Source organism: Lates calcarifer, linkage group LG15 (assembly GCF_001640805.2).
Source record: "Lates calcarifer isolate ASB-BC8 linkage group LG15, TLL_Latcal_v3, whole genome shotgun sequence".
Classification (NCBI taxonomy): domain Eukaryota; kingdom Metazoa; phylum Chordata; class Actinopteri; family Centropomidae; genus Lates; species Lates calcarifer.
In genome coordinates, this window is record NC_066847.1 from 16,177,361 (window position 1) to 16,191,561 (window position 14,201).

General features: G+C 40.2%; 2 protein-coding genes across 5 annotated transcripts in view; both read right to left on the reverse strand.

Moving 5' to 3' along the window:
• Positions 1–555: 555 nt before the first annotated feature.
• fzd1 (frizzled class receptor 1) lies at positions 556–5,337 on the reverse strand. Its single transcript, XM_018665637.2, has one exon. It carries the CDS (start codon positions 4,998–5,000, stop codon positions 3,339–3,341), a length of 1,662 nt encoding a protein of 553 aa, XP_018521153.1. The 5' UTR covers positions 5,001–5,337; the 3' UTR covers positions 556–3,338.
• A 3,592-nt stretch (positions 5,338–8,929) lies between these two features.
• The window catches only part of cdk14 (cyclin-dependent kinase 14), a 164,696-nt gene continuing 159,424 nt past the window's right edge, over positions 8,930–14,201 (reverse strand). For all 4 annotated transcript variants that reach the window (XM_051076333.1, XM_018665638.2, XM_018665642.2 and 1 more), the window contains one exon: positions 8,930–14,060. In XM_051076333.1, the coding sequence (XP_050932290.1) occupies positions 14,043–14,060 (18 nt within the window). In that variant the 3' untranslated portion in view covers positions 8,930–14,042. The remainder of the gene's footprint in view (positions 14,061–14,201) is intronic.

The following is a 14,201-nucleotide window of genomic DNA, read 5'->3' on the forward strand; positions in this document are numbered from 1 at the left end:
AGTTCCCCCTCGCCTCCAGCCATCATGCGTGTGAAATTTACTCATAAATTAAGTCATTTACTGTTGTTTATTGTTATTGTGTGCATTGATTTAATATACTGAATTGAATATGAGGGTTGAACACTTCTAATTAGTCAAGTCAGCTTGGTAACTTCTTAGGTCACATTCTCTCTAGCAAACAATGTTATGGTAATAATGTTGCTACTGTCCCTCCTCTGTAGCTCAGCAAAGGAAACACTGTCCAGAAACACAAAGAAGGACTCTTGTTTTAAAAAGGTCATAAGCTTGAAAATACCTACTTGATTTGGCTAACTCAGACTGATTAGCTTCAGGTGAAGGCATCGTTACACAGAGCAAGAACTATGGAGTTTGTCCACACTTATCTTGTAGTTTAATCTTGGAAGAACAGATTGTTCTTAAAAAGACCATTACCCTTTTAAAAGCACATATGGTACGTGAGTATTGTATTAAGATTTGAACCTATCCTTTAATTGCAAACAAGCAGATTTGTTTCTATAGCATTTTCAGGGGGAAAAAAATTACATTTTACAAAGGTTTGACAATGGTGAGATTGTTTTTATTCTCATAAAGAAATCAATGTAGTGTATATAGAATATTTTTTCTATAAATATAAAGGTTCTCTTCATAGCAAATGCAAAGGAAATTACTTCAAAGCCATGACTATTGTAGAGCCGTCAACACAATAAAAGGATTATTATGAACCGGAAGCACCGTGTGGAAGAGCATTTGACAAGAACACAAGTCATGATGTGTGTGTGAACTGAGCTGCAGTGACAGCAGCCGCTCTGCATCTCAACACAAGGCTTCCTTTCTCCTGCAGTGGAAGACATGCAAGCTGCTGGCTGCTCTTCAGTCCCACAGTGCAGACACGCAGCTATGTTCACCAGGATCCAATTACCCTGCAGATCAGGTCTCCTCTCAGCAATAACTGACATATTCAACCTTCAGGTTAAGAACATATACTGGAAACAATGAATCGAAAACATCTTTCGTTGCAAACATCTGTGATGTGTGCATGACAAATAACCTCTCCTATTATCAGCTCTTGACAGAACCATAAGTACAATGCCATGTATAAGTCTGGACACCCCCCGAAGAAAATTAATTTCACATTTTAACAATTACAATAACTGTGAAATGTTTTTTTTCTTCTTCAAATTTCACTATCCCCTGTCCCATGAGGATTTTTAGAATTAGATAAACCAAAAACAAAAACAAAAAAACAAAACAAAAAACCCCCACACACATGCAGATATCTGACATGACCTCAACTCATCACTCATGCATTGTGAGCAGAACATTCATTTTCTGTTTGAAACTGATGTTCCTTGACTGTGACCCCAAAGTTGTCATAAACCCCACATTCCACAATATGCTTGTGTTTTCTGAGACTGAAGCCGTAATACACCCTAACAACTTACAACCTGCCTTACAACTCTACTACAAGTCAAAATTGGAACAATTCACAATTTTCAGTCATGTTCAAAACCTGTAGGTGCAACCTGAGCTTATTCACAGGCAACCTGGAAAATTTGGATCAAATGCTTTTCACTCACACAATTAATCTGATTTAGGCTTACTTATTTTCATTGATTAGTCCATAGATTATTTACTAATTCCAGTATTTGTTCTATAAAATGTCAGAAAATTGTCAATTATGTCCATTAAAATTTACCATCGCTGAAAGTCATGTATTGGAATTATTTAATTTAGTCAACCAATAATCAGAAACCTAAAAATATTAACATCAGACCTGACCAATGAGAGACAAATCTTCACATGTGAGAGGCTGGGCCCTGCAGATATTTGGGACTTTTGCTTGACAAATTACTGTAATTAGAAATCAATTGTCAGTATAGTTAGGATAGGATTTTTTTTTTTCGACAGATCAACTGACTTAGTCATTTCAATTCTACTCTGATGACACAGCATCAATGTACTTTTTGTGTGTTGAATAAATTGCATGCAAATAATCTAATTTCAGTACTTAGTACTTTGATTTGATAGAAAAATGTAAGAAAGTGTGACATTTTAAAGATGTATCAAAACACACTGTAAAGGCTCAAAGGGTGTCCAGTGATTTTACATAGCACTGTATACAGAAAAATGGCTCAAGTTTAAAATGTGCTTTAACACACACACTCGGAGGTCTTCTACTTGGTCTGTATGTTTTCCAGCTGGACACTGCTGATGGTGTTCTAAATCGCTGTTATTAAGGAGCATACTAGTACATTTGCATGTTTTATATCCTTGAAGTATCTCTTACATTACAGTTGACCATTTTCAACACCATACCACAATGTTTCATATTCTTAAATGTGTTTTCCCTGGTATCTAGCAGCCTCTGGATCCATCTCATTTCATCCCAGTAATTAAATCAACCTGTCAGTCAGAATATCTGTGAGAATTTTATCTGTTTTCATTTTGGTCAATGTTGTGTTATTGTTGTGTCTTAATGCAATTTAATTTGCTCTTACATCTGCATTGCAACGCAACAATAACACAATTTAAACAAAACACAGGTCAGCTGTTATGGACACTGTCAGCAGAATTTCATATCATAGTAAAAAAAAATCAGTTTCCAGGAAAGTGGGAAGAACACAATAAAAAATCTTCACTAAAAATACACAACTTTCAGGATTAAAACATGCAAAAACGCTGGTATGGTCCTTTAAACTGGCAAGATTGCGTGTGCTTTATTTGGAAAGGAATGTTATAACTGTCAGGGCCTGAGCTACAAGCCAAAACCATCTGTCACAATGACTCACATTCACAACCTGTGCACCGTCTCTTGTCCCAGACGACTGACATTTCCCTCCAGAGCCCGGGCAACTGCTGCTCAACTGTACAACAGACACAAACTACAGCTGGTTAATCAGGATAAGAGGCAGCCACGAGGAAGCACTTGGGTTTCACGGGACTCTGCTTAGAATAGACCCACCGCTCACAGGCAGTTCACTGATCAAAGATGCAAACACTCGATGTGAAATACTCCCAGTGGTGTCCACAGTGAGCCAGGTCATGAGACCTCAGGCTCTTTGATGGTCGGCTGGCTCTTTGTGATGGTTAAGTACAATTCCATTATGTCCAAAGTATGAAAAAGTTGTGTTTTTTTTTTTTTTTAAAAAAAAGGAAAGAATTTTTAAAATCTTTAAATACAAATATATACTTACAAAAATCTCACAAATGTGTATGTACATTAAAAAACATACAGAGTGTCTCCTTTAAGTCAAAGACGAATCAAATGAAAATAATAAAGAGGATTATCATTCAGTTTGTCACTAAGCAGTCTGTGTGAGGGTTGAGGTAAAACCACATTACACTGTGGTCTCACCCTGTTTACTGTTGGCCAGTCTTGTGTAAAACCTCCTCCAGGAGTTGAGTGTCTTCCCAGACCAGATCCAAAATCCAGAGGTAATGCCCACAATGAGCGTCATGAGATACTTTATCATGAAGACAGTGAAGTCAGGGCTCATGTTGGGGTGGTTCTGGATAGGACATGGTACAGCGTATGTCTTGCATGTCTGGCTGATCCACGTCCTCTCCCACTGCTCTCTGAAGGCCTGCTCGTAGAAGTAGCAGGCGATGACGATGGTGGCCGGCACAGTGTACAGCACGCTGAAGATCCCTATCCGCACCATCAGCTTCTCCAGCTTCTCCGTTTTGGTGCCGTCGTGCTTCATGATGGTCCGGATGCGAAACAGGGACACGAAGCCAGCCAGGAGGAAGGAGGTGCCGATGAACAGGTAGACAAATAACGGTGCCAGAACGAAGCCACGCAAGGCGTCCACGCTGTTGATACCCACGAAGCAAACCCCACTCAACACATCTCCGTCCACCTGCCCAACAGCCAGGATGGTAATAGTCTTGATGGCCGGCACGGCCCAGGCTGCCAGGTGGAAGTACTGAGAGTTAGCCTCGATGGCCTCGTGGCCCCATTTCATCCCTGCTGCCAGGAACCAGGTGAGGGCCAGGATGACCCACCAGATTGAGCTGGCCATGCTGAAGAAGTACAGCATCATGAAGAGGATGGTGCAGCCCTCTTTTTTAGTGCCCTGCACCACAGTCCTTATGTCATTATCAAACCTGTCATTGCACACCACCTTGTCCTCCAGTAAAAATCCAGCAATGTAGGCGATGGATACCATAGTGTAGCAGCCAGAGAGGAAGACAATTGGCCGCTCCGGGTAGCTGAAGCGCTTCATGTCCACCAGGTAGGTCAGTACGGTAAATAAAGTGGAAGCACAGCACAATACTGACCAGATGCCGATCCATATCCTCGCAAATTTGAGCTCCTCCTCACTAAAGTACATCATCCCGTGAGATCTCTTAGGCTCACAGGGAGCGCCGCAGTTCTCCTGCCCGAGGAAGCGGTAGTTCAGATAGGGAGGCACCCTGAGCGAGGCCGGGCACCTGAACTGACCGTTCACGGGGCCAGAGGGTGTGCGCTCGGTGGGGTACGGACCGGGGCTCTCCGAGTCGGTGCGGTCCGACATGTTTTGGCCGACGCACAGCTCTCCCGCGCCGTGGACTGGGAAGGACTCGCACGCGAGGCTATCGGGCCACTGGAAGCCGAACTTGTTCATGAGCGCCTCGCAACCCTGCCGCGCGCGCTCGCACAGAGAGCGGCACGGAGGCAGCGCCTGCTCGAGCACCGTGCACACGGGCGCATACATGGAGCAGAGGAAGAACTTTAAATCCGGGGAGCACTGCACTTTCACCAGCGGGTAGAACTGGTGGACCTCCAGCCCCGCGTCCTCCTGGTTGGTGTGACCCAGCAGGTTTGGCATGATAGTTTCGTTGTACGCGATGTCCGTACACAGCGGAATGGAGATCGGCTGGCAAAACCCGTGCTCCGGTATAGACATTCCTCGGTCACCGCCGCCGTACTGCCCGTTTACTCGAAAGATTCCCACGTTTATGAACAGAATAAAAAACAGCAAGGGCAAAACCGTACGGAGGAGTCTGTTGTAAACCATGGTGGAGAACTGATCCGCTGCCGTACTTTATTTGTTGCTGAACTAACTTGCGTTACCTCACCAGGCAGCAGGCTACTTCCCTGAATGCTCTTTGTTGGCGTGTCTTTCCAAGGTAAAAACAGCTTCTTCCAGAGATCTTTCACTTGTCCTTTCCCCCCCCAGATTCTCAGTAAACCGAGGTGATGTGAGAATGAGAAAAAAAATCCACAGCTTTTAATCACAGACTCGGATTCTCCAGTCGAAATCCACCAAAATAAACCATATTCGTCCAGTGAGGGAGTCTTCAGTCTGCCCGACACAGCGTCAATCTGCTGTTCAAACCTGTTCTGCTCTCCCTCACTCACATTCCCAGGAAAGTCAAGAGAACCATTATTCAATGTGACTTCCGGTAAAACCTTTCTAAATAAAAGTCCAGTATATAGAACTGAATAGAATAGAATAGGCTAATAGAATTGTCTCTGTACAGTTAAGTACAACGAAATTGTGGGTGCTCCACGAAGACAAGCAGTGCACTATAGAAGAAATTATATGCAATAAGAAATACAACATGTACTCAAATAATACAAATAATACAAAAAATACAAAATTTACACTAATGTTTGCACAATTTACACACACACAACAGCACACGATTGTGCAAGAAAGACTAGGACACTTTAAGGTGCGAGGTGGATGGATAGTGTCCTTGGTTCTGTGTGTGTGTGTGTGTGTGTGTGTGTGTGTGTGAGGTGTGGTGTTGGTGGGGGGTGGGGGGTATGGTCAGTGTTTGTTTATGGTCTGTGCTGAATGGTTGACTCAAATAGGCTATTTAAGATGCTTAGATGTAATTCATGCAGTATGTGACATTTGTCTTGTGTGTGTGTGTGTGTGTGTGTGTGTGTGTGTGTGTGTGTGTGTGTGAGAGACAGAATTCAGTAATCTCTGTTGCAAAGGGCACCTAACCCAAGACGGCTGCATGTAAGCATCATACACAGCTGCATAATAATGACATAAATATTAAGAATAAATGTACTGAAACAAAAATGATCAAACACAGAATATAGACACAGATTATCATATATATACATATATAAAATAAAAATAAACAGGGAACATAAGAGGAAAATAAATATATTTTGTGATTTTAGTTCTGTGAAAAAAATACAAAAAGTAAGAGAGAGACTGTGACCAAATAAGGTCCAGATGTGGCAATGATGTGTCTCCACTAAACTACATTGTAGATTGCAATCAATAGCTGTCAAGAAAACAGAATAACACTGGGAAGACTGTTAACAGCAGTAGCTGTATATTCTATGGTATATGTTAGCTAAACTACATCTACACTCTTAACTTCCTGTTTACATCTGTCTCACTTTGACTAGCTTTACATTTCTCTCTCTCTCTCTCTCTCTCTCTCTCTCTCTCTCTCTCTCTCTCTCTCTCTCTCTCTCTCTCTCTCTCTCTCTCTCATCTGTCTCCCTGTTGGACCTAACAGATGGGGGTTAGGGAGGGTCTGCATTTTTCCTAATGTTTGCCTGAATTGCAGAGGTTCATTCCAGTTCACCTCTGCACTGTTACTGGCATGAATGCTGGCTGAACAGGGCTGCCAAGCATCTTAAAGGACCATACCACTGTTTTTGCTAGTTAACCTGCTTAACTACACACGTTACATTGCAACAATACCGCAAATCTTACAGGAAATGAATGCGGACTTGATGGTAAAAGTGAAGGGTTACATAACAGTTGAAATAGAACCAAATACCACACGTGGTTTTAAATAGACATAGAGATAGAGATAAGTTAAAAATAAACTAGCTGTATATCTAATCCAGGGAGTAGTGTCAGTATAATTATCTGTCATCAGTTCCAATTTTTTTCTCTCTCATAACCCTACCATGGAAGTCCGAATCAGATGCTGCACATCTGTGCATTACACTTAAACATAGTTACTGGTAGTTAGTGGCTATTTTTAAATAGTTACCTTTTTATTTAAAGCTGCTACAATCAGTATTTTAATATGAACAGTGGATGTGTCTGCTGCCCCCAAATGGCCAAAAAATCAGTTTGTCATGTTTATAACAGCATAAATCCAGTTTCGATCATCATATGTGTTTAGACACAATATTCTTTTAACATTGTTTAACATTTTGGGAGCTGTTCAACTCTCACATACTCTCAGACTCAAAGGTCTTTTCAAGGTTTCTTCATTTACTCACTTAAAAATAATTTGATATCCTGATGTTTAGAAAGATCAAATGCAGATGCTATATCAAAATCAGGGAATGTATGATGTATTTTCTCTCCTCTCACTACGTACTGCAGTGTTTGTCAATGTCTGTCTATGTCTAGTTGTGGTTAAATCACATCCTTTGAATGATTCATCTCCACACAGTGTTGTACTTGACATGAATTGGAATCTACTCCCCTGAAATCAAGTATGCATGATACATCACTGCTCCGTGTGCAGACAGAATGCAGCTTGAGAGCATGTGCCATTTCATTTCCAAGCACTAGTCGAGACATAACTTCCTGTAATCAGCCTTTGCACAAAGAAAGTGTTTTTTACTAAGCAGGGAGAAATCAGTTGAGAGTGGAAAAATACATACAATCTATAATGCAGACAAAATGAGAGCAATGCATCCAACTGGTACTGTAGCCAGTCCGTTAGAAGAGGGGGAAAAAAAAGCAAGTGGTGTAAAATGCACACCAACAAAAGGGCTTGGACTATTTTTTCCTTGGGCTGCACAGAGCACAGAGGAATACGAACTGCTTGTGTTACCAGAGTGTGTTATGGCCTTTTCAGACACAATGCAATTTGTACTGTGCTTGCCACTGGGTTCGGTGCCCTGTTCATGCCCTATTCATAGAAGACAGAGTTCAAAGTTCAACTACGTTGAATGCAGCGACAAACCGTCATGATATGGAGCAAGCCATGGGAAATAATAGGATTCAGGGAGCAGTGGTACCATTGTTGCATTGTGTTTGAAAATTCCTTTAGTTCATTTCTGTTGATAGTACTGTCACTATCTTGTTGTCACCTTGTTGATATTGTTGAGAGTTTAAAGAAAAAAGTTTAAAGACACAATAAGAGGAAAAAAACACTGTAATGCATTTATGTTAAATATTACCTGAAAGGACCATACCACTATTTTTTCATGTAATAATTACTGTAAATGTAAGATGTAAATGCATGGCATTTCAAAGTCATGGACTTCACCTCCAAGCTAGCTGCTATTTCACTAGCCTCTGTGACTAAATACAAACTCAAACTGAAGGTTTGTCTCTTCTACTTTCTTGCAAAATGAAAGAGTTATCTACTACAGCACATTCAATTAGAAATCAGACCCTTTGCAATTTTAAGATAAAAGAATGCTCCACCAATTTATCACTGTGCTCCACACCGAACAGTTTAAAAATAGGATAAAACACTGATGCAGTAGAACCAGAGATATTAGCTCTTATTTCATACATCCTGTATTACCCACAGTGCAACTCGACCACCCACAGTTCACTTGAAAATTTGGGTGTGTTATGCTAGCAGTGGCTAATGTAGCCCTTAACCATTAGCCTCAATCAGAGTGAGGTTCAAGGGGTGGCTGTTACACAGGAGATAGAACCCTGCCTCCTCAGTCTGTATGTTGAGGTGTACTTAAAATATGAATCCTAAATTGCCCCTGATGGCTGTCAGGTATACACCAGTGACAATGTATAATATGAATGTGTGTGTCACGTGTAGTGTGAAGCACTTTTGTCCTGTTGGGGACAAGATATGTCTAATCAATTTTCCAAGTAGTGGAAACTGGAGGAACACATCCCGTTTGTCCTTAGGCAGCTGGAGATCACGGCAGGAGAAAAGGATAGAAAAGGTCATGACTAGGCCTTACAGTACAGCCACAGGCTTTCTATATCATAAAAAAGAGAAAGGGAAGCCAAAGCTCCACTGACACATCTGAAGCATTAATAAATTTTATTTCAGGTAAAACAACATTAAACAACATTTACAGAAGGACATTACATCTTCCATAATAACATTACATACAGGTTGTAACAAATAATGCAACAGCTATTCTACTGGATACTATATTGTTTCACTTGATGAAGTGACTGATGACACTTCTGTTTTCCAAACCACATGTGAAAATGATGTATTTTCAGTGCAGGATACTAAAAGAAAAAGAAAATGTGAGAGAAGAAAAGGGTTGCAAACATAGATTCATTTTTCAGCACAGCGAGGATGCACGCTGGAGCTAACCTATATGTTTTTCCACCAATAGCACTTCTGTCTACATGATAAAGAATGCCAAAAATAGATGCCTTATATTAATATTCATCATATATGTATATTCATATATGACTTTTCTTTGATAGCATTAAGGGGACATTTGCAACCCTGTATACAAACATAGTGGAAGCATCACTGTTTCACTTCATATAAGGTGGGTCACCACCCTACTAATTTCCACCTTTGAAATTCAGACAATATTTTTTCATTTTTCCTGTCACAGTGCTAAATGTGCAATTCCACCTAGTCTTTCCTTCACTGGACTATATTTGAAATATATGAAGAACATTCAAGTTTGAATAGAGTGCCTTCAGGAACTCTGCCCACACAGGACTTAAAAGTACAAGTTTTATACAAGACTGCAGGCTACCAAAGCTCCACAGAAGTCAGAGTGTCAGGGGGTGGGGGAGGGGCATACCAAAAATAATTATTCAGCTGCTAATACTGCCTGCAATCCCTTAAAGCCACACAAGGCTGGGCACAGTTCGATGGTATTTACCGTCTTCTGTCATGCTGCTTTGCTGGCATTACCCACTGCCTCTCCTCCCCTTTTTTTCGCTGCACAATCACAGCCTGGGGATGACACTGAAAAGCCACAAGATAACTTCAAGTACAGCATTTCTACAAGCTTTCCTCCATCTGTGGTAAAGGTTCAAAACCTGGGACAATATTTACATTTCTAATTTGTATAGGGGTGTATATATATATATATATATATATATATAGTAGTAAGCAAGTGCATAAAAGTGACCATACAGGCTGGAATGTAATGGCAAACTGATTCTTCTTTAAAGTGCATTTTCAAAACACTATGAGGGGGAGTTTATGGGAGTTTAGCCCATAATTATATATTTTTGCCCCAGAGCCATTACTATTTATGGTCAAAAATAAATGCTAGACTGGCATACAGTCATGATAAATGCGCTATCCCAATTCCTTTTCTTTGCTTTTCCTTCTTTAAAATATAGGTTCAGATATTATGCCATATCTCCTATATGTTGAGAGTGTTCTGGGCCACTGTAATCATGAAGCCATCCCCATCACCAAGTGACTACACTGTAAAAGATAGGGGCCAAAGTCCATAGTCCTTGACCTGTGAAAAAATGCATTCAAAGGTTCAGCTGTAACTAATATTCTTTTGTTGATACATCTACTTTTCCACCTTTAGATATTTGGATGTTTTTTGTGCACATTTCTGACATTTCCACTTTGGTATTTTTATTTTCAAATTTAGAATTACAAATAAAAGGAGATGGGTGGGATAGTACTTTGAGCTTGCCAAATCATTTGGGAATTTTGGAATATTACGGTACGGTTCTTTGGATAAGAAATTCCCTGTCTGTGTTTGCTCAGACATATGTGTTCTCTGAGTTGGGGCAGAAGGATACCTCTTGATAGCTGTATATTGCACTTGTGTACAGCATCGCTAATTCAGCCTCCCCTCACTGTGTCCTGCCCAGATGTTGTTTTTAGACCACTATAGGGTTAGTAAACAGCTGCCTGCTTCCATCTCTAGCAAAAGAATAACAAGGGCACTCTATTCCAGACACCTGACAAATCATAGTCCAATATAGTTTGTCAATTCGCTCTGGTTTATTTCACCAGAGAAACAGCACAGAAACCACAAACCTTATTTCAGACATCTATCATACTGATTCAGAAAACCCATTGACTTGGACTTGACATTGAAGTGGACTGAAAGTGCTAAAATACAAACTTATTTCTGGGTTTTAGGAGTCATTTCTGCACCACACTGTTAGCTATAGTTGAACTTTGGACTGTATTTTGCCACTGAACTAGGACTGTGGATTTTGTAAACAATTTCTTAAGGTATAGTCACTCTATGAAAGTATCACCCCATGGTTGTATGAAGAAGAGGGATAATTACATTATGTGTGTTGTATTAAGATGGACATGTAAATATCGGAATCAGTCCATAAATGTGACAAACTGCAAAGCAAATACCGGTTGGAGGGGGCCATGGAGGGGCTGCAGGGTTATACTGTACTGTAGCGATAGGACTAGATAGGTACAGGTAGTTTATCCTGGCAGGCAAGACATCTATATTATAAATGTGTGTGTGTGTGTGTGTATGTGTGCATGCGAGCATATGTATTTAAGAGGCTGCGGAGCAACATGATAAGTATCCACAGTTTCCAATTCTCCATGGCTTCACATTTGTAGCCTCATGTCTTCGGCTAATCAACAGTGTAGGGCCAATATTATTGTTTCAGTTGATATCAAACTGATTGGTAAAGAGGAAGCCATTGTATTGATAGTACTTCACAATTATTATCATATGTTTAAGCTGTAATATTCAGATATATTCACACAATACGTCAAAAGAAAGACCAAAAACAGTATAAACATCTTTGCAGATGATACTACATTATACAGCCCACCTTCATCATGGTCTCATAGAAAGTTCCAAAACACTTGTAGGAAGAACATGTAGGATGTTGAGGGCCGCACACATGGAGGAAATCTCTGCATGAGAGCAGATATTGGAGGTGGAGCGACTGATCAAAATTATTTACCACCTAAAGTATACATACTGCACACACATACTAACACTCATCCCTACAAAGCACTCATCCCTACATTTGTCTAATTTATCAGATAAGAAAAGCTCCAGATCAATATAACATTTAACTCATGAACTGAACAAAAAGTTGCAGTTATTGACACAGATCATCTGTTTCTGATAGAATATTGCAGATCTTTTGATGGTGTCAGATAAAGTGAAAGGGAGGATTGTCGTGGGCCAAATCAAACAATAGGCCACACAGCCTATTGCCTTGGTGTTTTACCTTTTGTACATTAGCTCATTGACATGGATGGAAGCACCAATGCTTAGCTATTGCCCATGTTTAATACACCCACAAGCATGTGCGCACACGCATGCATGCATGCACGCACGCGCGCACACACACACACACACACACACACACACACACACACACACGTCTCTATCAGACACACACACACTTACTGCTGTTGTCCATTACAGTATTGCCTCTCTTTTTACGCACACTGGTTGTCGCTGTCCCTGTTATGTGTGCAGTACACTGTCAACATCTCCAGCAGAGATCATTTATGTATGTTAGAGTGGCTTTTCAATTACAACACAAAACTCCATCTGGTTCCATCATGGAGGTCCACTGGAAATTTAAAGGAGAATCCTTGTTACAAATATTTTTCTACAACCAGGGTCCTACTTTTGCTGTTTTGACCATCATTCTAATGGATTAAGATAAGATTTAGTGATACATTTTCATTTACACAAATATTGAAATGCAACTTATAATCTCCCATAATATGGTGCCCATTTATTTCAGTGAACATTGCTCATCCAGCATGTGTCCCAAAATGGTTTCATCTCTGTGTTTTTTTTTTGGCATTGTGTGGCCCTCTGCACTTGCACATTAGTGTTTCTGTCCTTGAGCCCAGTGGCCAGTTTCATAAACTTAGATGTCAGTAGCATAAAAATTTGCAGGTATCATAAAGTTCTGCAGGTAAAGCAAGCTGATTGGTGGATCTGAAATGGACACAAGTTGTACCTATGGCATAAAAGAAACAGCCATGCAGACATCTCTGAAGGACCTCTGTGCACATTCCTCTACAGGCAGCCCAGAGAGACAGACTTCAGCCTGAACTCAGTGTACCATATTAAGACCAAAACTGTCCATTGCAAGCTGCTTCCACATTCAAATCTGAACTGTCTGACTGCACCCAGTTTTGCAGTGAAGTCCCTGAAACTCATCAGTGTTATTTGTGGGTTAAATATTCTGAGAGCTGATAAGAATGATGGTCAAAACTATGAAAGCAAGGCTGTGAAAAATAGGTTTCCTTTAAAAATGTCCAGATATTCAAACTAGCCTCCCAGGCTGGCAAATCAGGAAGGAGAAAGAAAAATAATATGTTGATACAGAATGCAGATTTACTATTTACTACAAGCTATTAGATGTGCACTTTAGTGTTGAGATTGATACCAAAATGGTGACAATTACCTGACAAATGCCACAATTAGCAACCTAACAAGCTAACATTACATTGCAAATTAACCACATCTCAGTAGCTGGGTCAGCAGAGTAACATCTGCTGTTTTCAGGTACCACAGAACCAAGGACCTCCAGTATGGCCACCAGAGGATGTGTTCCACCACCTGAGAGCCCTCCATTAGAATTATTACTGTTGTTTGCAGTTCCACAAATTAGAGTTTAACCTGATTAGAAAGAAATTAACAAACTACGTCTTCTAGGATTAATTTTTCTTTGAACTGACTGCATTGTTTTTGTTTTATAGATGTATTTTTGCTCATCTGCATGTCTCAGATATGTGTTTGTTGAGTTAGGTGTCCTGGCAGAGCAGTGTGGTGGTGAGAAGATGAAGCAATATTAAAACTGTCCATTATATAGTTTCTAGATGAGTATATCATACATACAAATATACATTCTTAAATAGGAGGCTAGTTACAAACACAAAACACAATATGTACTAATAGTAAAGTCCTTTTGTTTATATTGTGACAATGGTATATGAGTTATTGGAACCTTATAAAAAGTAAACAAAATTTGCAAATGATAGACTGAAATCTTACGCACCATTCATAATGCACACATGCATTCATATCTACTCAGTGCTCTCTCACTCATTCACTCACACACACACACACACACACACACACACACACACACACACACGCACGCTGTGAAGGTAATAAATAAAGAGAACTGGGGCTCTTTCATTCGTCTGGATCCTCAATCTCAGCATCTTTGTCTTCATCTTTTTTCAGCCACCTGAAAAAGACGACAAAGAAAAAACACAATCTGTCAATAACACACTCCAAATTTGACACTGTAAAAAATACTAAGACAATTACATCTCACATTTTTATGTGTCTCTTTGCTGCTTGAAGCTAACAGTTAGCTGCTATAATT